Below are 27,802 nucleotides of genomic sequence, written 5' to 3'. Positions count from 1 at the left end.
GAGGGGCAGAGGAAGAAGCAGACTTCCTGCCAAACAGGGAGCCCAAATTGGGACTAGATCCTGGGACTTGGGGATCATGACCTGAGCCAAAAGCAGACGTTTAACTGACTGAGCCACCCAGGCACCCTGAAGTTTTGTTCTTTCTAAAATTATTCCCAAATCAGTTTGGTGACTCTTCAGTGGTTCATTCAGATCTTTAATTTCATTTTAGGGAAATTTATCACTAAAGGCAAATTTCGCTCATAGTAATAGAATAATTTTTCTCTTAATGAAAAATTAGGAAAAAAAACTGTACGCATATTCTAAAAATCATATTTGTTAACAAGTCAAAGAATAAATAGAAGCAAATAATATGAAACAATTAAATTTTCCCATGAACATGAGTTCTTAGCTTTACTGAACAGATTTTAATACTTATGTTTGTTTTTGTATGCTCCAAATAAAAGGATGCAAATACTATCCACTTACAAACTTTCTCAACTCTATGAATCTATGACAGTTCTTTATGCTTTGGTCTTTAAAGAGTATGTAAACTGACTATATATGGTTTCAACACAAACATGCCTATTTACTCAAGCTTTGTTGGATATACCTTGACATCTGCTTCCATGCTATATCCAGAAGAGTGGTGTATGCACCAATTAATATAGCATCGAAGTAACATGGGATGAGATAACGTGGGATCTGCTTCAGGTAGAAGAACATAGCCTGCAACCATTTACCAACCTATTATAAAAATAATTTTAAAAGTTATTTTGGTGTGAATAGCCAAACTATGGAAAGAACCTAGATGTCCATGAACAGAAGAATGGATAAAGAAGATGTGGTATATATACACAATGGAATACTATGTAGCCATCAAAACCCCCTGAAATCTTGCCATTTGCAATGCCATGGATGGAACTAGAGGGTATTATGCTAAGCGAAATAAGTCAATCAGAGAAAGACAATTATTATATGATCTCTCTGATATGAGGAATTTGTGAGGCAGGGTGGGGGGGTTGTCGGGGGCAGGGAGGGAAAAAAATGAAACAAGATGGGATTGGGAGGGAGATAAACCATAAAAGACTCTTTATCTCAGGAAACAAACTGAGGGTTGCTGAGGGGTTGGTGGGGGGGGATAGGGTAGCTGGGTTATGGACATTGGGGAGGGTATGTGCTATGGTGAGTGCTGTGAAGTGTGTAAGACTGATGATTCACAGACCTGTAGCCCTGAAGCAAATAATACACTACATGTTAATTTAAAAAAAAAGTTAATTTGGTGTGTTTACAGGCTAGGTGCATTTTAAGAGGTCAATCCAAACATGCAGCTCTACTATCTAGTAATCAACCAGCTTTCCATTTGTTAAAATGGGAAGATGATGAAGAAGGGAGGAAAGGAGGAGTTTTCAGGTTAGAAAACTATGTTAATTTTATATACACCATAGTAATATAGTTTTTATTGTTTTTTTGTTTTATGAACTAGAATAGACTTTTACTTACTTCAGCAATAGTTCCTGATCGTGAAATAAGTCGGTTACTGACATAATCAATCATCCAATCTCCAGATCTCAAATTATCACAAAAGGGATGTCCCAAGTCATTCTTCGGTCTTATTTCTGCCAAGACGGACATTAATCCTGAAAATTCATAGAAATATCATGCTGTTATTGGCAAAGGCAATTTGTTCCCATAGCCTGGGCTACTGCTGTCTCTTAGTTATATGGGATGAACACATATAGAGGTAGACATAGGGGCTGTTAAGACCACAATTGCACTTCCCACGGTTGGAGATATGTGTGGCCACATATCTTTGCCCTGAGATACAAAGACATACTGAAGGAGACTACTGTTGCAGGAGCTATGTAGAGCTTTCCAAGATTCCTAACTTCTGAGACTTGTCTTGTTCTTCTGAATTTAAATATTGTAATATTCAAAGGCAACTAACTGGCATAGTTTCCACCCAGCCCTTAGGCATTGGGGGGAAAATTGATTAAGTCTATATCTTCTCATGTTAAAAAGTGGTGGAATCATTAATATTCAGGCAATCACAGGAGTGGTTTCAGAGAGAGCAAGAGCATCTCTGGTGATAATAGGCCTGCTTCGGAAAGGATCTTTGAATTATAACAAGAGGGAGTTGGAACTAAACAAGCTACCAAGGTGAAGTATATGAGCATATTCTTAAGTAATATTCAAGCAGAAACATTAGAATTTCTATGCATACACAGCAGTTTCTGTTATTTCAATGATGGAACAATAGTACTTCTTTCATTACCCAATAATGTAATAATTTCCACATTAAAAATATTACATTAATAGCCTCACCAAGTTCATTTTGACTAATTTTATTTATATATTTAGGATTTAATTTTACTTTGTATATAGCATGTCTTAAGAAATGATAAATATATAAATTTAAGATGTAGTTCTTTCTCTCAAGAGGCTTACAACCTTCTTTGGGAAACAAAGCATAAAACATAAAAAAACTAGAAAACAAGACAATATAAAAAATAATGCTCCACTTTTGCTCTAACTTTTTTAAAAAATAGTTTATTTATTTATTTGACAGACGGAGATCACAAGTAGGAGATCACAAGTAGACAGATGTAGATCAGAAGCAGGCAGAGAGAGGTGGAAGCAGGCTCCCTGTTGAGCAGGACCCGGGGATCATGACCTGAGCCAAAGGCAGAGGCTTTAACCGACTGAGCTATCCAGGCACCCCTGCTCTAGCATTTTTGAAGGCAAATATAGCTCAGTAAATATAAGTTTCACTTGTTGAATAACGGTGACATGATGAAGCAGCATTTTAGAAAAAGAGATCTGATCAATGGAATGGAATGTTCTGTGGAAGAGGTAACAAGAAATTTGAAAACTGGTTACTTGGTTTTGCAGACAGGACTTAGTCTTTGAATAGGGTATTAACTGCGAAAATAAAAGAATATGGTATACTCTAGAGAACACAGAAAAAATTCAGTCACAATCACTGATTGAATACAGAAGATAAAAGGGACAGATCCAAAAACAGATTCCTGGATTCCAACATGACTTTTTATTATAAAAAGTAGAGAAGAGGAGAAGGGGGATTTTGTTTAGGGGAGAGAAAGTTAATGAAGTTAAGTCTGACTTAATTGGATGTTGCTATTAAGAGTCTGCTAGAAATATCCAGTGGAACACTGGAAATACTAAACTGTCAGAGAAAAAAAGGGATTGATACAAAGTAAAAAGTAAATCAGGAGAGAGTTAGTAAAGAACTAGACTTAACTTTAAGAAAGAAAAGAAGTTCAGAACAGTGCGGTTTTTTCAGTCAGGGAGCAGAAGGAATTCAACAGCTCAGGGTGAAAATGGAGTAAGTAGCTGTCTAGGACTGGTAACATATACATTTCTCTATTTTGCACACCACAAAACATTTTTTGTTGAAAATGAGACTGTTTTAGAAAAAAAAATGTCAAAAGCACCAAAGTCTAGAAGAAAGTTACTGGGAGCTTTGTTATGTGCTTGGGTTTGTAGAAAGTACAAAAGCTAAAAAACAAGAATGCAAAAAAGGCAAACATTGTTCTTTCTCAAGGTGTAATTTAGTTAGTGGGGTCTTAAGGCTAACAATTATCAAGCACTAACTATGAACTGAGCATTGTCTAAGTGCTTTGCATGTATTAAGTCACTTAGTCCTTGTGGTAGGCACTATTACTGTTTCCATTTTACAGATGAGAAAATTGGGCCATGCAGAGTTTACTCCAAGGTTATAAAGCTAGTGAGTGTAACGCAGGGAATCTAGAGCCCATTCTTAACCACAACAATAAATATTCACAAAACACTGTACTAGTTAGTAAAATATCTTCCAAGTAAGATGGTGTAGCAAGTAAGAGGCATAGTAAATTAATGCAATGGGTATCCAGGGGGACTAAGATCTTACCGTGAAAAATAATAGTTAAAGGAATGTTTTGTGGAAGATGTAAGAGTCAAACTCATCCTTAAAGATCGATTAGATGGACAGAGAAAATGAGTTGCAAAGGAGGCATGATATGTGGAATATTACATGAACTAGGAATACATGTGTGATCAGCCACATTTCCTAGATAAAATCCAAGAAAATATTTCCAACCAGCTGGGTTAAACTGAAAATTAAATATTTAGATCCTATGTCCTGTCTCACAACTACTCTAACTACATAATGTTTTACTATAAGTTCTCTTTTTGGATAAAACAAATATGCAATGAAACAAAGTTTTTGATTAGATGAAAAAGGAAGATGAATGTATTATATTTACAACCTATACCATTTGGGGCCCAAATAAATAAATGTTCTCATTTAGTCTTCAAAAAAGCCTATGTGAGGTTCATTTTGTATTTCATTACCGAATACAAATCAACAAATTCACTATTTGTATAAACAAATAAAAATACATCTTTTAAGCCTAAAAAAAAAGCCTATCAATTATACAATACTATTCACATCTTATAAAGGCAGAAATGGGCACAGAGAGGTTAAGTTACTGGCTGGAGGTCAATGAATGAGTGGGTGGCAGGGCCACAATCTGAACCCAAACAGTTGGGTTCTAAGCCCACCCTTTAATTCTATAAAGAAGATATCATATGACCATAAAAAACTCCCCAAAACACAAAAGCTTAACTATCCTTGTATTTGCTTACCTTGAAGACCTGCATATTTAAGAGATGACCAGTTTGGTATGTCATAACAGCCTCCACCATCCTCTTGTTCTTCGGCCTCACATCGGTAAAGTACCTGATTCAGCTCAGCCAAAGTTAATTTTGAGGCAATGCTAAGAAGTGGAAAATAAAGAGAACTGGTAAATACAGGAAAATGCTATCAATAAAGAAGAAAATCTGAATCATAACCATAAAATACCTTAACAATATATGTTTTAGTACCTCAGCACTATAATATACATTAAAAACAATATATGTTATAAATAATAATTAAAGGATAAAACATGCTAAAGATTCAGTTAGAAGTAACATTTCTTCCAAGCCAAGAAATACAAATCAATTGCCAAATTTTATTACTTGGAAGTATCCTGGAAAAATATTTTGGTTGCTACAACCTTTTTCTCACAAATTTGCTTTTTTATTTTTCTTTTTTTAAAGATTTTATTTATTTAGTTGACAGAGAGAGAGAGACCACAAGTAGGCAGAGAGGCAGGCAGAGAGAGAGGGGGAAGCAGGCTCCCCACTGAGCAGAGAGCTCAATGTTGAGCTTGATCCCAGGACCCTGAGATCATGACCTGAGCTGAAGGCAGAGGCTTAACACACTGAGCCACCCAATTGCCCCACAAATTTGCTTTTTTAATCTTTCTTGATGGGCTTGGTTTTTTTCTCTTCTTTATATTCTTTTAAGTAGGACATCAATAACATTTTTATGCCAATTATCCTAAAATTGAAATACTTGTCAAGGACCAGCAAAGGGATAATCAAAATTCATAGTTAACTACCTTAGAAATCATGTAGTATTTCTCTCCTCTCTTAAGATGGCACTGCCCTTTAGCTCGGTTATTCAAGAAACCAAGATTTTCTTAGCTAAGGATGATTCTTGATAATGGTCAGAAAGAGGTGTCTGTCATGGCTTTGATTTCTCCTTGGTCCGGGTAGCAGTGAAACTGTGTAACTGACCACACTTGAATACAACAAAACCTTACCTTTTTAAAAAAATAATTCTAGCTGTTCCAGTCATTTCATTCTACAGAACTGAATACATATCCTCTTGAATTTTATGTGAAAATATAACCTCTTAAATGTACTTCCTTCTTTCTCTTTTAGTTCTGTCTCAACTGAGAAAATTATGGTTGGCTGGGCTTTGTTCCCTGTTTCTGCCAGACTCTGTCCTCATTGTTGGGACAGACTCTTCCTTCATCCACTATTTGTGAGTCAAGTTTGAGCAAATCAATCAGCAGTCTCAGTACCAACTCCATTCTAGGCAAATGCTTTCTGACACATAGCCAGTGAACTTGCATATGAATTACCTGGGGAGCTTATTAAGATACAGATTTCTTGGCCTTACCCTGATAATCTGAGTAGGTCTGAGGATGAATATGCATTTTATAAGCATGCCACAGAAACATAAAACAGCTTCATCACAGATATTTTTATTTTCATTTCATTGCATTTTATTTTTTTGAATATTTTATTTATTGATTTGACGGAGAGAGACACAGCAAGAGAGGGAACACAAGCAGGGGGAGTGGGAGTAGAAGTAGACTCCCTCCTGAGCAGGACTTGATGCGGGGCTCGATCCCAGGACCCTGGAATCAGGGCTTGAGCCAAAGGCAGACGCTTAATGAGTGAGCCACCCAGGCGCCCCACCACAGATATTTTTAGAATGCAAATACTTTTCTAATAGTTTGAGTTGAACTGAAATCCAAGCTCTTATAAAAACAAAAAGTTGAACACAATAAAAAAATGGGTTAGTACATAAAATGCTATTTCACTGGATAAATACACAGCCAATGAACAACAAAAAATTTAACTTGGGGCACCTGGCTGGCTCAGTGGGACAAACATGTGACTCTTGACTTCAGAGTCATGAGTTTAGGCCCCACGTTGGGTGTGGAGCTTACTTCAAAAAAATAAATATTTTAAAAAATGATGTGGAAGGAATATAGCATATGCAACTTAGCCTCAGTTCAGAATTGTGTGCACATGTGTGTGTATAGAGATGCATGTGTGCATGTGTGTGTTTGCTCATATCTATAGCTACATATAGAGAGTGCATGAGTGTGAGAGTGCACATGCAAGCACACATACAAATGATAAAGCAACAGGACATGTGAACAACAGAAGATGCTAATATGACTACTGGTTCTTGGACCACTATCTGAGTAGCCTGGACATAGAGGACCCTTAAAACTGCTTAAATCAGGCTTGCAGTAACTTACCAGTTATTAAAGTGGCAAATCTTCATAAACTAAGCTGTACTTACAAAGCAAAAGGAGTTTTTAATATAGGATCTGAGTTGTCAACAGCAAGGCTTCCAGATTTAAAGTGAGGACTGAACTGTGTCAGATGATTTCGAAGAATTCCAACAGCAACTTGTGCATGTGGATCAAGACTAACTCTGAAAACGTTAATTTAAAAAATGGTTACTTTTTAGGAATCATTTATTCAAAATTAACAGAATATGTCATCTATTTTACAAGCAAAGTCAACAGTTTGAACTCCAACATACCTGAATATAATAACACTTCCTGGAGACAAATTTTCAAATTCTATTTCTTGAATATATTCATTGGGTCCTTTTGTGGCAACTCCAGCTTGTTTAACAATTTTACTTTCACTAAGCTTGAAAAAAATCGTATAAAACCATTCAATCAATAATTCTAATGTCTTTAAGACATTAAACATGGTAGTAAGATGAGAGTCCCAAATACCTGAATATGTTCTCTAATTTCTACTGTGATGTTTGGCATTCCATTGATCGCATGCTCATCCTTCTGATAAGGTTTTGTATTTCTCTCAACAGTTCTGGCTTCAAGAACTACTTCTTCAATTTTGCCTACGAATAAATAAAAATATTAATGAAATTTCACATTAAACCATCTGGAATTAGGAAGTGCTAATTCAATTTAATTCATTAAACTTAGAGTTGAGTATGAAATAGCAGTCTGAGAGTAGATCATTCTACCCAAGATGCATTTTTTACTCAATGCTTTGTTCTTAAAATTATAAATTAACAAAGACCTCTCTGAAAAAAGATCTTATCAAGTAATAATGGCTTAACTCTCGGGAACAATCTATAACCTTCCTAATTTTGAGCAGAGAGTAAATAAATCCCTTGAAAAATTTATTTAAAAAAATGAAAAATTTCAGAAATACAAAAAGTAGGGAAACATTTTAAAAAGTCAGATCCTATTTACTAGCTGAAGAAAACATTACAAATGTGTACCCTTTCTTTCCCTTCAGAGGTAACAGTCACCTGCAATTTGGCATTCCTAAATCCTATGCATTTTACTACATATATCTGTTTCCCAAAACAACATACATTATTTTCCATATTTCCAACCTTTATTAGAGTAGATCCAAATTATATATATATATATATATATATATATATTTCTGCAACTTGCTTTCTATTAAACAACACTATCTTTTAGATTTGTTCACATTGCTACATAAGCTGCAGCTCATGCTGCTGCTCATTTGTTTCAAATGCCAAATAGTATTCCATTGTGTGAATACACCAAATATATTCCTGTTTGCCCGTCTTCTAATGGAACATATGAGAGTTTTTCAGAGATATACCTAGGAGTAGAACTGCTTAGGTTATGTAAAACTTGAATTTTACTATTTAAGTAATTTGAGCCATTAATCTGACAATAAGAAACAGTACCTTTTTTTTTTTTTTTTTTTTTTTTTTTCTGTACCATCCAAAAGGTATAAATATATTAATAGGTTCCTTGAGCTTTTCATTTAAGACAAGAACTCAGAATAAGTTTCCGAACATAAACATAGAAAGAGGGCACAGTTATTAAGAGGAACACTCCTAATTTTATAGTAACAATGTATTAAATCTTATATAATAACACACAGCCAAAAGCTTTAGAAATTCACTGCCAGATATTCTGATGCATTATCCTGAAAACACATCTGATACATAGCACTGACATATAACAAAGTATGGCATTTATTTCACAGGGAGAAAAGATAAGTTTCATCCCAAAAACAGACGTACTAGATTCAGCTTTGATTATGTTTTACAGATATATATTAAAGATAAAAAAGAAAAACAAGATTTACCCTGAAAATAAAAAAGTCTTACATATATGTATAATCCATTATTAATACTCTTTATGCTCTTATGATGTAAAACACTTAGAAACTTTTAAACTCCAGAAATGTTGATCGGTTAATCTATTTGGCCTTAACATATTCTAAATTCCCTTTCGAGAATCACATTAATGTTTGCAGACCAGCAGTCCAATAGGGATGGAGCAATTCTATTTCTTTTTCTTCTTCTTTGGTGGTTCATCCTCAGAGCTGCTCTCTGTGCTGGTGCTGCTGCTACTGGAAGAGCTGGAATCTGAGTCTGAATCGGAGGATGAGGAAGAGCTTGTGGAGGAGGATGAAGATGATGAACTGGAGGAGCTTTCATCCGTGTCACTGTCCTCCGAGGAGGATGAGGTAGACGTTTCTTCACTCTCCGATGAAGAATCACTGGCTGAACTGTCACTGCTGTTGCTACTGGAACTGGTTACACTCTTAGACCTTTTTTTCTTAGTCTTCCTTTCTACATTAGTTTCTCCGATGCTTTGTTGTAATAATAATAATCTGTTTTCTTTTTCTTTTAAAGCTTTCTTTAGTTCTGCTGTTCTTGATGGCCTATGTAGGTATTTTCTTTTTCCTGTACATTCATAAGTCCAATGTCCAAATTCCAAGCATTTCTGACATCTTACATGTTGTTTATTTGCCTCACTGGGAGTAAGAGTCTCTGGTGACATAATCTAGCACACCTATTATGTATTATATTCACTCCATTCTTGACTTCTTGACTTCTTCTCTTCCACCAGGTATACTACCCTGACTCTCTAGGTCTTTATCCTGATGCTCAAGGAACTCTTTTCATTAGGTGTGAGAGGTAGAATGTCGTTGAGAGTGGAGGGTGTCGGATCAGGGCTTCAGGCTTCCCTTGGCCACCCGTAAGGTGGGTGGCTGGGTGGGCAAAGGGGCACACGCCACTTAGTGCCCAACTTCTGGACGTCCGGCTTGTCTCCGAGCTATCAAGAAACAGTACCTTTTGATCTAGAAATTCTACTTCTCAAAATAATTACTAAGAAATTATTCAAAAGAAAAAATTATTCCTAGTGTATATTCATTGTTAAACATACTAAAGAATATTAAAGATGGGATACTAATATAATAAAATGTGAAATATTTAACATAATGAAAATCACAATTCTATTACAAAATGGAAATGTTTTAATGAAGACCAATGACCAAAGCAAAACCCGAGATAATATTGTTCACACTGATGGCAACCATGTGAAACTGTATACGTACATTAGCAATAATCAGACAAGATTACTGACTATACACTTGCAAGCAGTTAAAAATAACTAATGAACATTTAACCTTGAAACTATTCAAGTTGAGGGGCGCCTGGGTGGCTCAGTGGGTTAAAGCCTCTGCCTTCGGCTCAGGTCATGATCTCAGGGTCCTGGGATCAAGCCCCCCATTGCATCGGGCTCTCTGCTCAGCAGGGAGCCTGTTTTCTTCTCTCTCTCTGCCTGCCTCTCTGCCTACTTGTAGTCTCTGTCTGTCAAATAAATAAAATCTTAAAAAAAACCCCAACTATTCAAGTTGATAATCTTCAAAAACTGGAGTTTATATATTTAATAACTAGCAACCAATATAGAATATGATGATTTTTATGGGAATCTTCATCCCCTCAATTAATTGCCAGACTTGGACAGTTGCTATATGCACAGGAGAATGTTTTGCTATAAAATATAACAGTAAGGAAGAAATAAAATACACACATCTAGGAAAAAAATCTAGCAATAATAAGGATATGATTTAGGGGTACGTTTTTATTTATTTATTTAAAGATTTTATTTATTTATTTGAGACAGAGACAGAGATAACGAGAGAGAGCAGAGAGGGAGCACAAGCAAGGAGGAGAGGGAGAAGCAGACTCCCCACTGAGCTGGGAGCCTGATGTGGGTCTTCCCAGGACCCTGGGAAATTAATTTGGGGTAACTTACATTTTTACTACATGGACAATACCGTTATGGAAATACTCTCAAATATTAACATTTTCTGAGTTGTGAAATAGCTTTATTTTCCTCTTGATTTACTTCCTATTTCCCATTTTGTTTAAAACAAACATATTTCCTTTATACCCAGGAAATACGTATGTACATTCATGTGTTTATATATATGTATATGTATGTATATTTATAGTGTGTCTAACTGTGTACTTGTGTGTGAGCACGTACACACACACACACATATATAAACCAAAGTGGAAAATAGTTTAATATTTAAGGCTTTTCATAATCCATCCTCAATTACCTTCCTAGCCCTCTTGTCACTCCACTATTTTAAGCAAATAGATATTTTCATTAGTCCCCAGATAGTCTTACTAACACCTATTAATATGAATTTTCTTTTTTACATCTTTCAAAAACTATAAAGTTCCACCTCCCTTTAGAAGCCTTTTCTAAACACTCAGTGATTTCTCTCTTTTGTGAACATATAGCAATTATAGTCTCTCCACATCTCTTTTTTGACAATTATAAAACACATCCCAGGGTGCCTGGCTGGCTCAGTTGCTTGAGTGTCTGCCTTCAGCTCAGGTTGTGATCCCAGTCTTAATTTCTTTCTTTAAAGTACACTCTATACCCAACATGGGGCTTGAACTCATGTCCCCAAGATCAAGAGTCACATGCTCTACCAACTGAGCCAGCTGGGTGCCCCAAGTTATGCAAAATTTTGAACTCTTTTTCTCAACTACAACCACACCAGTACTGTGTTATAATCACAGTAACATTTTTTGGTTGCATTACCAGGGATGCACATTTGAGGCACTTCTTTGCTGTAAAATGAAGTCTTAGGATTCCTGAAAGCAGTTCTAGACACAGATACAACAGACTGATGAATGCTGGGTGAATGTCTTGTTACTGCAACTATGTCTTCATCAACCTGATCCACATATACCTGAGAAACAGAAAGAGAAAACATGTTAGCATTCAAACTGGAAAAACTTACTCTGAAACTGAACCTTAAGAAACTTACAAAAAGTTAGTTTCTTGCCTGAATGAAACCCTTGGCCCCAAGTTCTTGATGAAGTTTATTGATAGCACATCTGGCTGCAATAATTCCACTTTGGAAATTAACTTCACCTTTATCTGATGGAGATGCTCCAGGATTCCACTTCGTATAAAATCGTTCTTCAGAAACCACTGAAATCTGAACAAAGTTAAAACTCAGCCATGTGTACATTTTAATTATAATGAGATCTTTTAGTAAAAATGCTCAAAGTTGTTGGCCATGTGGATTTTAAAAAAAACACCACCAAGACATACCTGGTGAGGCACTAATTCATCATAGCCTTTAGTACTTCCACTAGCACAACACGCCATGGAAACAATCGTGGTACTTGGCAGAGCATCATATTCTGACCTATGCTAGAAAACAAGAAAAAAAAACCACCAGGGTTTATTTTCCTTCAAATGCAAAGTGCCATCCTATTGCATAATGAAGTAAAGGACAGTTACATAGTTACATACTGTAAGACATTAATTGGCTTTATTTTATTATTTTTTGATATTAATTTGCTTTCGAATTTAACAAAACATTCAAAAGCTATGTACCATAATCACGTATAAATCTAAGACATGATTCTGAAGCATGTGGATATTGCCACTAAATATCGGATCAAAAAATTTATTTTTTCCTTTTTCAAGTTTTATTTAAATTCCAGTCAGTTAACATAGAGCGTAATATTAGTTTCCGGTATAGAATTGAGTGATTCATCACTTACATACCACATCTAGTGCTCACAAGTGCCCTCCTTAATCCGCCTCACTCATTTAGCCCATCTCCTGCCCTCCTCCCCTCCAGCAACCCTCAGTTTGTTCTCTTCAGTTGAGTCTGTTTTAATTTTTTTCCTCCACTATGTTCATCTGTTATGTTTCTTAAATTCCACACACGAGTTCAGCAAAATAAGTAAATACAAGAAACAGAATAGATGCTTACCACAATGGGACACTCGTTATCGTGGGTAATATCCATAAACAGGGCATGTGCAATAGCTGGCATTAACGGCCTCAGACAGGGCTGAACAAAGGATCCAACAGGTTCTCCTCCATATCTATAAACCAGTCTGCCCTCTTCGTGGCTATTATATGCACTCATTGCCTCTGCAAAGCATTACAGAATATTTTAACTACCTTGATTATTACTGGTCAAGAAGAGGTTAGGTTTCTTATCATGGCTGAGTTTCCAAAAAAAGACCATAAAATATTATCAAAAATAAAACTGCTTTAAACATTTAAACAAATGTCTATTAGTTTAAGTGACCAAAATGTCTTCTCTATAACTGGCCACAGAAATGGCTCATGTAGGTAAAAGGGAACATATGTTGTTTATTAGGATGTTAGCTACATAGGATCTATGGGAAAAAAATCTAAGATTCAATCTTCTATCCAAGTAGGAGATGAAAACTAGATTTGTATATTTTCAAAAACAAAAAAATGCTGTTGTTCATGAGTCATCAATTCATTCTACTCATCTTTCAATTTAAGAGGAGATGTTTTACCCCAGGAAAAGTTTCCACTTTTTTATCAGGAAAAGTGGAAACTTTTCCTGATAAAAACAGACTGAGATAGAGAAAAGTTGGTGTAGAGTATTTAAGAGAACATTAACTATGTTGAAAATTATTAAACATTGTATATAATGCTATTAAATGCCTTTTAATCTACTTATACAAAAACTAAAGTTTTAGATGGGAAATACACATCAACAAGCCTACCTCTTATTAGGGAACTAATGCCCAGTCTAGTAACAAAGATATTGTCCAGCTCTTCGCTTCCTGTGAACAGTTCGGCTACTACATACAAATTGGGTTGCAATTTTCTAGCAGCATCCAACATGTACTGCAAAAAGCACAGTCACAAATGTAACATAAAGAGAAAAGCAAGTGGGGGGTAGGAAAGGAGACAAGACTAGGCATGGATTCGACATGAAAATGTCATGGAACAAGACAAAATGGAAATCCGAGAAGAATTTCCAAATAAATTTAATTGTGCATATGTAAGAAAACATAAAAGGAACACAGGAAACAAGAAAATTCATAAAGAGATTAAAACAGTTAAAAAGGAAGATTAGATTTTGCAAAGATACAGAGACACAAAGGAGGAAAAAGGAAGAAGAAAAATGTTAGTGTCACATTAAAATTATAAACCATAACACTGTGATTCTGCTAGGCTTTCACCCTGTTTTATGTGTGTTTGTTTGTAATACCTCTAACCAGACTATTAATTTGCAGCCTTTCGACTAGGCCATTATTGGTAAATTTCCTGCTGGTGAATCATTTAGCTATTGCAAAGATTAAGTCTAACTACACGAAAAGCCAGATTTTCCTACAAATGATAATCAGCTCTTAATCACAAATCAAACTGGTTCCAATTTTCTTAATATAATGTTTGCACAAAGGTTAATAAAATAATTGAAATTCTGTCAGCTAACAAGTAGGGTCCTAGAAGATTTTGTAACTTAAAAATTAACAAATTGACTTTTAATTTTCTGTTTTGCCACAATGTTGCAATAGTTATATATATATATATGTATATATATATATATACATATATATATATACATATATATGTATATATAAAATGCAACAGCTATATAAATATAGCTGTTGCTAAGAGCACAATAAGGAAAAACCTCTGCTTCTACCGCCTTAACTAATGTTCACTAAATTCTTCCATATTAAATCAATTTTTCATCATTGGACTCAAATCATATTCATTATAATACTGCATTAAAATAACAGAAATAGATATTTTCCAGATAAGCATACATTCCCAAAGAACACTAAGTTGTCACTAGGAAGCTATCAAAGATCTTATAAACAGGATGAAAATTGTGTTTATAAAGTTGTATTAGATAGAAGATACTGCTATAAATTTCGGCACTGCCTCAGTTTCTATAAAAAGCCCAAAGAGGGATAAACAACCTTTATGTATACAATTACATTTTTATAATCAATAAAAATGGAATCAATGAGGCTAAAGCAAGCTTCAATACACTGTAATGTTAGTGCTTAAATAATAATATGTAACAAGTGACTTCATTGTCTATTAATATATTAAGAGCAATCAGAAAATAATAAGAATAAGATAGATACTTGCATATTATTAAAAGGTTAATATTAATCCTTTAAAAGTTAATAATAAAATATTAAAAATATTTTAATAATATGCATGGTGATAGGGTATGTATATATCATCAGAGACAATATAATCTATTTCCCTAAATTGAAATAAAAATATAAATGCATTAAACATTTTATAGCCCAGATATCCATAACTACTGCATCAAAAGATTTTGTTAGAATTGTGAAGTTATGCTTAAGTATTAAATACTACCACCAAATCAATGCTGGTCCAACTAGAAAAGAAAACACATACTTGCGTATTTTATTTAAGGAAAGCAAGGAAAGAGTACTACATTTCTTTGCTTAATGCAGATGAATTGTTTTTCTGTACCTCAGCTACATGAAGAGGTGTTGAGTGGCAGTTATCAAGACGCACTCCTTGGAAATAAGTTGCAGTTATCTCAGTGTATTTTTTCATGTGTGCCCAGAGAAAAGGACAGTCCTCTGGTTTATTTCCATAGCGTAATTTAACACTGTCTCCCCAGCAAATAAGTTCTCTCCTTAGATAAACGTTTGAGCCTGTTAAGAAAGGAGCTTGCTTTCAACAGTCCGAGAAATAACATGAAAACATTTACTTCAAGGAAACATTGTTTTTTAAAAAATCGTATTGACTATTTCTATCACAAACCATACACTGGTTAAAATTATGTCTAAAATGGTAGGGTTATTTAAATCTATAAAGTTAAAAAATTAGTATTAATTTATATCTCATACCGATTTTGTTAAAATTTGACCTAGAGTCTCTTCTAAAAATGTGTACTTAGTGTAAAAAAAATCAAGTTGCTTCTTTTAAAGAAAATCAGTAATAGTAATATCACAGGCCCTTTGAAGACAGCATTCTACCAAAAACATTTCTTCTTCAAAGCTTTAGTTATTTATTTGAGAGAGAGATAGACAACATGAGCAAGAGAGGCAGAGGGAGAGGGAGAGAATCTCAAGCAGACTCCCAGCTGAGAGCAGAGCCTGATGCAGAGCTCAATCCCATAACCCCGAGATCAGGGCCCACGCTGAAATCAATGGTTGGACACCTAGCCAACTGAGCTACCAAGGTGCACCTCTACCAAAACCATTTAAAGCTGTGTTTCTACCTCATTACGCATTTTGGCAATAGGTTACATTAAATCCATGGCATGCAGTAGAATGCCTTTTTGCATTTAGAATGGAGAAGGAGATAGCATTTAGAAAGGAGAAGGCAGAGATACTTAAACCCAAAGTACATTCTTTAAGAAAAATGAGATTTTGAATTAGAAAAAGACTTCTCATTCAAAAAGACTTCTAAATGTTGAAAAACATATTGATAGGTGCCCAGCAAAATTCTGTCTGACAAAGAAATAGTTGTAGAAAAATAAAATGCTGGGAGTGAAAGGGAAACCGAAAATTAGTTTTTAGTGTAATTGCTATTCAAATACCTTAATACCCCCTGGCTAATGAATGAAAATATTTCTTATGGCAATATAATTGTAATAGCATGGTCTTGTATGTATTTTTAAAAATGCAATAGGTTAAATTTTTAACCATATAAAATCTTATTTAGAACCATTATATAAAATAGATAAAAGCCATTCTGGTTGAGCATATAAAGACTAGGAGGGGAAAATGGGGGAAAGGAAAAAATGAATCCCACTCTTCCTGTTCATACCTTCTCTTCGCTCTCAAACTGTATGCACTCGACATCTCTGTGATGAAACAGTTTTAGAACTATTACCTTGGTAGGGAAAAAAGTCAATGAAACAATTTGTATTTTGAGTTTGCTGTAAACTTTTCTCTCCCTATCCACAGAGAGGTTAACAAAAATGATATACCTGGTTCAGCAAAGTTTCGAAGGGGATCATCTCCCATTACCCATCCATTATGCGCCATCAGAAAACAAGCTTTATTTGGGTTATGAATCATAGATTCTTCTGCGGAGAGAGTCATTTCTTCATATGGGAACGTAAAATACCTATGGAGATACAATTAAATATTAAATCCATACAGAGAGATTATTTGGAGAGAATTCAAATTAGTAATATTAAAATAAAAACTCCTCCTTAACAAATAGAATAAATTAGTCTTACACTATAGGAAATAAACTTTTTTACAGGTCAAAAATCTTCAGAAGACTTTCTGAGTAGATCTACTAAGATTTGAGAAATGGGAAGTCAGCACTATAGCATTATCTGGTTAACAGTTTAAATAATAAATTAAAAATTTAATAAAATTACTAAGAAAATCATTGAAATATTGTAAAAGCTTTTACTACCCTTTAGTTGCCTAATCTGTGCTGCACATTACCTACAAGATAAGGACCTAAATGCTGGCTCAATCTGATTAACTTTGAATTTACTAGTAAGTATATAGTCCTCCAGAAACATTAATGTAATGTTTATAAACTGATTCATACTGATGATAGTTTCTTTAAGGACTGGCCTACCAAAGTTAATATTAACCCTAGTTACCAAATCAAAACTTCCATTTCAGTTAAAAAATGTACTGAAGTCACACATGGAAGGAAAACATTCAGATTAATTTAAAAAGTTAAATCCAATATTCAATTTTTAACCTTTAATGAAAATGAAATACCTGGTAACTAGAGGATGTTTTCTAGTGACAGGTCCTAATTTAGGGCCATGGCCAGCCAGTCGTTCATAAAACACATTTCCCAAAAGGCAATTAACTACCTGAAACACATTAAATTATGTATCTCAGTAAAAACAACCACAAACACTATTAAGACTCAAAGAAAAACAGCAGTTCAAAGTAGGTGAAACCTGTTCCTGATGATAGTTCATGAGTTGATGCTTCTCTGAATTTAACTCCTCAATTCTCTTACGGAACCAATTACAGCATTCATCAATTGCAGCTGGGCCCTTGCTAGAGCAGAGAGAGCAATACATGCTGAATATTTAATGGTTTTAAAATTCTACATTTAAAACTTTTCTAACAAGGGTCACAGAAACTTTATTTACTTATTTGAAACATTAAACATATTCATCAGGATGTTAACTAATGGCTGAAGAAGTTTTCCAACTGTAAAAAATATTATATAAACATATAGGAACATGGCCTACCACACAGAAAAAAGAGGAAAACATCATGCATTTGAACTAGCAGAATTATGGTGAATTACTTTTTTTGATTTTCTATTCAGGATTTTAATACTAGCTGTAAAGATCTGTAGGTAATATTATCCTTTATCTCATAGGAAAAAATTCATAACATACTCATGTGGTATGAAAGTTGCTAGTGCAATGTTCATATCTACAGTACAGCCAAGCCTTCTGTATTCAGGATCCTGGATAATCTTAAGGTGTTCCTTTGGATCAGGCTTGGTTGTTATTTTCCTATTTCCTAAAAGAAAGAAGAGATGATATCTTAAATGCAAATATCCACAGGGAGATTTTAACTGTTACTGATATCCAAATTTTAGTATACAGTATTTTTTTACAGAAAATAAAACAAATATTTATTTCACAAACATCCTTCCTACCTCCCCCCATCTTCTTACACACCACCTAATACACACACACACACACACACACACACACACACACACACAAGGAGGGGAAGAGAGAGATTGGAAGGGAGAAGAACATTATAGAAGAAAAACACAGGGATTCCTATCACTTCAAACTCTGCCCCACTTCTCTGCCTTAGTCAGCTTTCTCTTACTATAATTTTTAGGGCATTAAGGATGTTGGTAGTACAAATTTTCCTTCCAGGTGTTACCAAATACACTAATATCAGGAGTTCCTTCTCTTCAAAGATTACTTTCTATTCAGAAGTCAGTCTTATTAATGACTTTCTTTGCATACTCTGAAAGAAACACACTGGCTAGTTTTTATACTTTTTTCCTTTTACCCAATAAGCATATTCCTTATGTAATAATAAAAAATGCAAATGTAAATAAATGTTTTGTGGGAAGAATTTTTATCCCTTTGCTGGAACTTGTTCCTGATAAATTAGATGTTATGCAGGATTGCCTCCACTGGGTTTGATTTTATTAATTTATTATTATTATTCTTTTTAATGTTTCTTTTTAAATTTCAAATCAATTAATTAACATATAGTGTATTATTAGTTTCAGAGGTACAGTTTGGTGATTCACCAGTTGTATGTAACACCCAGTGCTCATGACATTCAGTGCACTCCTTAACTGGGCTTGCTTTTATATTAATTAGCTAACATTTGACTTACTCTAAAGAGACCTTGAAGTGGCTTATAAAAGCACAAACAAAATAAATAAAATATAAATAGATTCTCAAGATTTAGTTTCTGAGGTTCATTTGGAAGAGTATATATATTACACCTACCAGTGGAGCACCTAGGTTGCTCAGCAGATTAAGCGTCTGCCTTTAGCTCAGGTCATGATCCCATGGTCCTGGGACTCAGCCCTGCATTGCGCTCCCTGCTAGGCAGGGAGTCTGTCTCTCCCTTTGCCCCTCCTCCTGCTCATTCTCTCTCTCAAATAAATGAATGAAATCATTAAAAAAAATAAAGAAAAAGGAAAAAAAAACTGCCAGGAAGTGTTTGAAAAAAAGAGAAGCTTATACAATCAGTGTAAGGGATAAAAAAAGTCTTTAGTATTGATAGAATGGAATAGTACACATAACGAATCCACATACATTTAGTATATGACTACACTATGAAGTCTTTATGGTGTATCACAAATCAGTATAAAAGGATGGATTATCAACTCAATGCCATTTTTTGAGTAAAAATATTTATATAATACACAAAAATAAATTCTAGGTGTGTAACCATTTCTTTATTTATTTTTAAAGGTTTATTTATTTGAGAGAGAAAGTGTGTGTTTGTGGTAGAGAGGTGCAGATGGAGAGGGAGAGAGAGAATCCTCAAGCTGACTCCTTGCTGAGTGTTGAGCCCAGTGCTGGGCTGGATCCCATGACCCTGAGATCACAACATGAGCCAAAATCAAGAGTCAGATGCTTAACTGACTGAGCTACCCAGGCACCCCTTGAACACTTAAATATAAAAAAATAAATAAATAAGATTATTAGAAGAAGACAGAATTTTTTTAAGAAAACAGAATGTTGACGGAAGATTTTTTGTAAGCGTGATGTGAAATTAGAAGCTATAAAAGACTAACATTTTTGAGTATGCTGAAAAAAAAAAAACCCATATCAAGAATTAAAAGATCAACAGCATACTAGGAGGACATATTTGAGGCCAGCATAACAATTACAAATATAATAAGTCAATGTGAAAAAGTCAAACAGCCCAATAAAAAATAGGGAAATAGGAAAGAACATTAATAGACAATTAATTAAAGACCTGTAAGTGGCAAAGCAACATGTGAAAAGGTAATTCACTAATGAGCAAAGAACTACAAATTAAAATAATGTTTTGCCTGATTGACAAACGTTATAAAGATTAATGGTGTCTAATGCTAATGAGGGTATAGTTAATGATAATGTAAACTGGTACAAATCATTCTGAAAAGCAACTTCTTGTTAATTTATCATTAAATTTGTATACTCTTTGACCAGGAAATTCTACATCTAACAATTTATCTTAATTTATCCTGCAGATTTATTCACCTAAGTAAAGATAACAATAGAAGGATATATAGAAGGATATATCCTTATAAGGATAACACATATAAGGATATATATATATAAAATATATTTTATATATATATTTTATATATATATATCTCCACATATAAGGATATATATATAATACAGTTTATAAGGATATAAGTTCTACAAAAGTAAGGGCTTGCTATGTTCACCACTGAATCCCCATGCCTGGAAGATTGCCTAATATGTACTAGGTAGTTCAAAAGGTATGCATTAGGGTGCCTGGGTGGCTCAGTTGGGTTAAGCAACTGCCTTCAGCTCAGGTCATTATCCTGGAGTCCCGGGATCGAGTCCCACATCGGGCTCCTTGCTCTGTGGGGAGTCTGCTTCTCCTGCTGACCTCTCTACTCTCATGCTCTCTCTCTCTCTCTCTCTCACACACATAAATAAATAAATAAATAAATAAATAAAATCTTAAAAAAAAAAAAGGTATGCATTAAATGAATGAATGAGTGAATGATGAAGAAAACTGGAAATAATCTATCAAGAGGGCTAAAGAGAGATGCCTGACTGGCTTGGTTAGTAGAGCATGTGTTGGGGTTGTGAGTCTGGGTCCCATACTGGGTGCATAAATTATTTAGAAATAAAATCTTAAAAAAAAAGGTTAAGGGCACTTGGGTGGCTCAGTCAGTTGAGTGTCCGACTATTGCTTTTGGCTTGGGTCATGATCTCTGTCTGGGTCATGGAATCAAGCGCCACATCGGGCTCTATATTAAACAGGAAGTCTGCTTGAGATTCTCTCTCTCTGCCTTTCCCTTTCCCTCTGACTCTCCCCCTGCCCCAATGCTCCCCATCTCTCTCTCAAAATAAATAAATCTTAAAGAAAATAAAAACAGTGTATTCCTCTCTAGAGGTTATTGGCAGCTGCAGTAATCTGCTCACTTACCTTGCACTCATGCACTTAACAAACATATATTGAGCTCTACTATATTCTGAGTATTGTGTTAAGGAACCAATAGTAAGAAACAGTCCCCAAGAGAAATAATTATGTATTATTATGACATGCCCTTTAGATATCTCTGCTAACTCTCAGGACTACATTTTATAATAACACAAATATATAATAATAACAGATTTAATAATGTCTTAGCCAGAGAAAAGAAGGGTTATCCCTTTAAGAGTAATAATAAATTTCTTAAAATTGCTAGAAACATTCTAATGTATATCCTTTACCTTGTGTAAGAAGTCCTCTAAATTGCTCAACTGCTTTGTAAACATCTACTTGGAAAAATTCCCAGAGCTGAATTTTTGGAAAAATATCTTCCCAAATTACTTTTCGAATGCACTGAAAAATTTCAATAGTTAAAAAAAGATATATTTAAAATATTTTCACTAAATATTATTTTTCAAATTAAATATAGACTCTAAATAATTTTCAACCATACATTTACTTTGTATTTTAGAAATTTTGTTATTCTGTTTTAGTGTGGTACTCCTCTATACATACTGACATTCATTTGATGATCATTTTCAATCAAAGCCGGTACTCCTTTTTCTTTGTATTTCCCTTCTGCAACGTCACAGGATAAATGCCACAGTGCTCTGTCTAAGACCCAGGCAGGCTTTAAGTGTGGAGAATTTACAAGATTATATGCACATTCTGGATGTTCTTGGATCCATCTACTATTAGTGGCTTAAATAAAAAGGAAAAATAAAGGAATATCTTGTAATTAAAGTGAAGTTAGTATCTATGTTAAGTTTAAAGATGAAATAAAATATCAATATCCACCACTCATTGTCTTATATATTAGACAATATTTAAATGTCATAGTATATTATATAAACTATATATTTCTTCATCAAATATTTAATATTTGTTTAAATTCTTATAATTTATGATATTGTAATGTGAAAAACACTTTTTTGGTTGTGGTATCCTGTCATCCACTTCACCATACCTTTTTCCTTTCTGTTGTAGGAATTTTTAATTGTTGTAAGATGCAATTCTGACTTATTAACACTCCTGTAAAAATAAGTTTATTATTGTGGGAGTTAAGAATGGCCTTGTCCTTGGCCCATTTTGATGATCCTTGAGTCAACTACATTTTGGAACATTCCTTCTAAGCCTGAAAAACATCTTTCCCTGAAAGCCAGACAAGGTTTCTGCCCCAATCTTCAGAACTCCAAATGTCATTTATGCATTTTTTCCATGTAATAATTTCTTCCTGTATTTTGGGGGAGATGGGAAGGAAGGTGAGGTTCTTTCCTCTGGATCTTTAAATACCATTATATCTCCCTAAGGCTAAGAATACTAACAAATATACATCCCATTGAAACACAGTTATTTCTCTGCCTTCTATAGTCTGTTAGTTTCAAGACCAAATGTCTAGAAAATCCGACCTGTATCTGCCGCTTCCACCTTCTCCCCACAGTCTTCTTCCTTTTCCACTGCAATCTGCTGCTGCATCCAGCACTCCACTGAGGTTACTCTAATCATGAGATTTAGTGCGGCTTTCTCAACTTTATCCATTTAACCTCTATCACATTTGCCATTATTGATTACTCCCTCACTGATTTATAAAATACTTCTTCCTTGATGTACAAAAGGTATCATTATCTTGGTGGGTTTTTTTATTTTTCCTTCTCTCTTTTGGTCTTTCCTTTCTCATTTCCGCTAAAACTTTGAGGGAGTTTTGGTACATCTTAGTCCTTCTCTTTCTTTGAACAGAGTCCTTCTCTTTCTTTTTCATCTCACCACCTCTTCTAGTACCCACATCTCAAACCAGTTCCAGCTCTAACAAGGCCCTGGCACATCTACCCAAGCTTTTGATGGGTAGCATTGCCTGAGGACACCATATTAACTCAAAATCCATTCACATGTTTACATATATCTACACTCAGAATGTGATCTATTCCAGGCACTGTTCTGGGAGATGGATATTCTGCAGCAAAAGTGAACAAGGCTCCTGTCCTCATGGAGCTCCTGTCTTCATGGAGCTTTTTCATTCTAGAGAGGTGAGTTGGTTGGCTTTGTTTTGTTGTGCTTAGACAATTCTGATGGAAGAAAACTCTCTCACAGGCAACTTCTTTGCATAGCTAAATTTGAATGGTTAATGAGATAGATTGTTTTAGTAAGACTGATAAAAGTGAGGCCAAGAAATTGCTCTGTTTCTTTTAAAAGGGTGTAGCTTACATCTTATCCATTTATATCAGTAAGTTCAGAATCAGAATCAGAGGAGTTCTGCAAGGTATTCCACCTATTTACAATAGTAAAGAATATTTGTTTTAATTTTTAAATAAACAGAAGTTATACATATTCTGTTTCATCTTTAAAATAGAATAATGGGGGCGTCTCAGTGGCTCAGTCGTTAAGCGCCTGCCTTCGGCTCAGGTCATGATCCCAGGGTCCTGGGATCGAGCCCCACATGGGGCTCCCTACTCAGCGGGAAGCCTGCTTTTCCTCTCCCACTCCCCCGCTTGTGTTCCTGCTCTTGCTGTCTCTAACTCTCTGTCAAATAAATAAATAAAATCTTAAAAAAAATAAAATAAAATAGAATAATGCCCCCGAATTCATACTGAGGAGCATGAGTGGTTAATGTACATGAAACAAAAAGTAATAACAACTATCGAATCCCCTACCATATGCCAGGTAAGTATACTACTTTATCAATCCTCATGTCCTACCACATGATGTAGGACTTACTGTTATGTTCCTTTAACAGACGAGGAACTGAGGCACAGAGAGATAAGCAACCCAGCCAAAGTCATATAGCTAGGAATGAATTTAGGAAAAAGTTTCTTCAGAAAGTTTCTTCAGATTCATCTGCAATCTTAACCAGATGAATGTGTTCATGCCTCAGTCAGCTGAGCACCATTACAATTCTTATAGAGTTTAAAAATCATTATTATTTTTAGTTTCAGTCATTTAGTAAGTAATATAGTACATAATTTATTTTTTAATTATTTATTTATATCCATAATAAACACTTAAAGACAGGATATATAAGAAACAGAGATGTTGTAATAACAGTTAAATTAATAATTCTCAAAAATCAATTTAAGCTGGGTTTCCCTAGATTCATCATCAGTTATTAGAATTCAAGATGTGAGAGAAAAATGTAATGATAATTGTATCATCTGGATTTTCATTTATTAAGAACCCTAAAGCTATCCTAATTTATCCATGATAAAATCTGGAAACTTTATTACTTAATTTTTTTGAGAGAATATCAAGTATAAAATGAAGGAATCCTAAACCTTAGCTAATAAAGTATTATTTCTAATTCTGCAATAAAGAGAAGCCAACCTAAACTATATCTTAATATACACCAAAATTAAAAATGAAACATGGATTTCTAAAGTGGTACTGTGAGGAACTTAGCAGACATTCTCCCCAGCACAACCACAATTTAAATAGCAAAAATTTTAAGTATAATCATTTAAAGTCTCTGGAAATTGTCTTAAGGGCATTCAGCATATGGAGAAACACTTATTCAAGAAAACCTACTAACTTTCAGCAAGAAAGCAAGAGTCTGTGGCATTTGAACTACAATCTACTCCCTTAACCTTCCCAAACAGCTATGTGTTAATGGAAGCTCTGTGCCAGGTGCTCTATTCTAGGCAGGCATGGCCAACATGGAGGCTTCCTCTTCCTACCATTCCCAGTCTGGGGTTAAAGTTTCATGCTGGGAGAGGCAGGCTGCCGATGTTCTCACACTTCCTCTAGCCCCATTTTGTAGAAGCTCTATTCCAAGTAGGCAGGAAAAGAAAATCTAGTCTCTTTTCCTCACTTCAGCCACCCCTTCCTCTGCCCCCTGGTAGGGTGGACATCCCACCTAGTTGTGGGAGGCCAAGAATACTGAGACTCCAATTGCCTCTGAAAGTTGGAGCTTACTTGTAGGGTGAAGGTCCCACGTGGGAGGACAACTGAAAAGATCAGGGATTGCTACCTCCTGCCTTGTGTGACCCCAGAATGAGATGGTACCTGGGGAAAAGTGATCTCATCCCCAACTCTGGAGCAGCAGCACAGGTGTTCCGGTCAGGGAGAAAGGCCATGAAGATGAAGGGCTCTGCCTGAAAGGGCTGAATTTGTTTGGAAGAGTGAGTGAAGAATTCCATGCATAAGGGCATTACTGAAAATTATGAAGACCTTGGTGGGGAGCAGTTGAAAGAATGTTGGTAGCTCCATGATATAAGAAAAACATCAGAGCAAACAAACAAGTTTAACAGCATCCGGGAAAGCAGGGAAAGAGAAAGCAGAGGTCAGCCCTCCTGGGCTGCATCCACTCAGAAGCAATTCTATAGGACGTGGGAAAGACTTGAAAAACATTCCTTAGATCCTACACAGACCCATCAACAGAGGACAACTCACTAGCAAAGGGGCTTAAAGACAACCTCTACCCAAACATTAAATGAACACTAACCTACAGTGACCCAGGGTAAATCCTAGGAAGCCAGGTTTAAAAATAAAATCACATTTACCTCTGGCAGTCTGGAAGACCATATGTATGCCCAAGGCTGTGTGATCTCCAGAGCAACCAGAGAGGGAACCTCCAGGGTTCTGGTCCTTGGTAAATCTTTATCCATCCTTTTACTGTGAACCTCTTGGTATCTTTGAATGTAGAGTGTGTTGCCTGTAGACAGCATATAGTTGGCTCTTGTTTTTCCAATTAACTCTGACAGCCTCTGCCCTTCAAGGTACAGGCACATCTTGGAGATATTGTGGATTTGGATCCAGACCATTGCAATAAAATGAAAATTGCAATAAAGCAAGTCAAACAATTTTTTGGTTTCCTGGTGTATATAAAAGTTATGTTTATATTATATTGTAGTCTATGAAGTATGAAATAGCATTATATCTAAAAAAACAATGTATATACCTTAAATAAAAAATACTTAATGTTTAAAAATGCTGTTTTCGGAGCTTCCAGCAAGTCATAATCACAAATCCCTGACCACCATAACAAATATAATGATGAAGAAATCTGAATGATGAAAAGTTTGGCAAAAGTTACCAAAATGTGACACAGAGACATGAGGTCATGAGGTCAGCAAATGCTGTTGGAAAAAATGGCATCAATAGACTTGTTTGATGCAGGTTGCCACAAATCTTTAATTTGTTAAAAAAAAAAAAAATCAAGCAGTAACTGAGAAGTGCAAAAAAAATGAAGCACAATTAAAGAAGGTATGCATTACATTACAAATTCCCTGGATCTTTGGCTTACAAATTTTTTACTATGCTGAGTAAGGCTATCTTTGTTAAGTTACTTAAAATACACTGAGCTTTAGGACACATAGATTAATTTTTTTTTAAACCAAATTTTAAAGGTTGGGAAGTTTTCAGCCATTACTTCTTTAAGTGTTTTTTCTGTTCTTTCCTTTCCTCTTCTTCAGATATTTCCATATGCACGTTAGTATGTTTCAAGATGTCCCACCTTTCATTGGAACTCTATTCATTTTTATCTTCTTTCTTCTGCTCTTCAAAATGTATAATCTCTGTTTACTAATCCTTTATTCTGTCAACTCAAATATACTGCTGAATATCTCTAGTGAATTTTTAATTTTGGTTATTTACTTTTCAACTCCAGAATTCTCATTTGGTTATTTTTTAAAATTTCCATTTACTGATACTCTCTATTTGATGAGATAGAATGATCATTTCTTCCCCTTTACTGCTATAACCTGTTTTCTTTTAATTCTCTAAATATATTTATAACAGTTGCTTTGAAGTCTATATTGGCTAAGTATGACATCTAGGACTTTTTAAAGGCAATTTCTGTCACCTGCTTTTTTTCTTGTGTATATGGGTCACACTTGCTCTTTCTTTGCATTTCTCAATTTTCTGTTGCAAACTGGGCAATTTAGATAGCGTACTGTAGCAACTCTGGATACTGAGTCCATTCCTTCCAGGAATTGGAAGGAATTGGCTGCCTCTTTGTAACTTGGTTAGACTGCTCCAGTGATGTCTATTTCCCCTACAGTGTGCAGCCACTGATGTTGCCACTCAGAGGACACAGCTGGGGTCACGGGCAGTGAGCATGGGATGAGAGTGGTTTTTAGCACGGTTCTCTTAACTGTCTCTTTCCCTGAACTTTGTTAAGCTGCTTGCCTCTGCTGGAATCACACTTAGGTGTTACTCTCTTGTGTTATTATTTTTGATAATAGGCTGGCACATAAATTGCTCCACAGTCTGATCCAATTAAATTTGGACCCTTTGGCAGGGATAATCCCTGAGACCAGTCTCTGAGACTTGTCTGACCCCAGGGAAACTGTTCTTAGTTGTCTCTTTCCCTGGTTCTTTTGGTTAAACTACTGGCTGGCCTATGATTTAGTATGCTGCTCTCACTAGGGATACCAGCCTCTCCTTGTTTACCACCAAAGTCTCCACTATTTCCAAAAGTGTCCCATGACA

At 35.1% G+C, this 27,802-nt stretch overlaps 2 protein-coding genes across 2 annotated transcripts in view; both read right to left on the bottom strand.

Annotated features, from left to right (window-relative positions):
* AGL (amylo-alpha-1, 6-glucosidase, 4-alpha-glucanotransferase) overlaps positions 1-27,802 on the bottom strand; it is an 80,051-nt gene that overhangs the window by 33,182 nt on the left and 19,067 nt on the right. The window contains exons 6-23 of the mRNA XM_059375493.1: positions 21,903-22,084; positions 21,625-21,736; positions 18,073-18,199; positions 17,620-17,722; positions 17,432-17,529; positions 16,672-16,811; positions 15,201-15,388; positions 13,460-13,583; positions 12,685-12,848; positions 12,012-12,113; positions 11,740-11,895; positions 11,493-11,643; positions 7,359-7,483; positions 7,157-7,269; positions 6,911-7,045; positions 4,627-4,757; positions 1,483-1,619; positions 593-726 (exon numbers count right to left, since the gene is read on the bottom strand). Coding sequence (XP_059231476.1) covers positions 593-726; positions 1,483-1,619; positions 4,627-4,757; positions 6,911-7,045; positions 7,157-7,269; positions 7,359-7,483; positions 11,493-11,643; positions 11,740-11,895; positions 12,012-12,113; positions 12,685-12,848; positions 13,460-13,583; positions 15,201-15,388; positions 16,672-16,811; positions 17,432-17,529; positions 17,620-17,722; positions 18,073-18,199; positions 21,625-21,736; positions 21,903-22,084 — 2,422 coding nt within the window. The remainder of the gene's footprint in view (positions 1-592; positions 727-1,482; positions 1,620-4,626; positions 4,758-6,910; positions 7,046-7,156; positions 7,270-7,358; positions 7,484-11,492; positions 11,644-11,739; positions 11,896-12,011; positions 12,114-12,684; positions 12,849-13,459; positions 13,584-15,200; positions 15,389-16,671; positions 16,812-17,431; positions 17,530-17,619; positions 17,723-18,072; positions 18,200-21,624; positions 21,737-21,902; positions 22,085-27,802) is intronic.
* On the bottom strand, positions 8,036-9,618 carry LOC132002223 (zinc finger CCHC domain-containing protein 10-like). Its single transcript, XM_059377304.1, has one exon. The coding sequence runs from the start codon at positions 9,423-9,425 to the stop codon at positions 8,925-8,927; it is 501 nt and encodes a 166-aa protein (XP_059233287.1). The 5' UTR covers positions 9,426-9,618; the 3' UTR covers positions 8,036-8,924.

Source organism: Mustela nigripes, chromosome 14 (genome assembly GCF_022355385.1).
Source record: "Mustela nigripes isolate SB6536 chromosome 14, MUSNIG.SB6536, whole genome shotgun sequence".
Classification (NCBI taxonomy): Eukaryota; Metazoa; Chordata; class Mammalia; order Carnivora; family Mustelidae; genus Mustela; species Mustela nigripes.
This window is presented reverse-complemented; position numbering and strand designations above follow the sequence as displayed.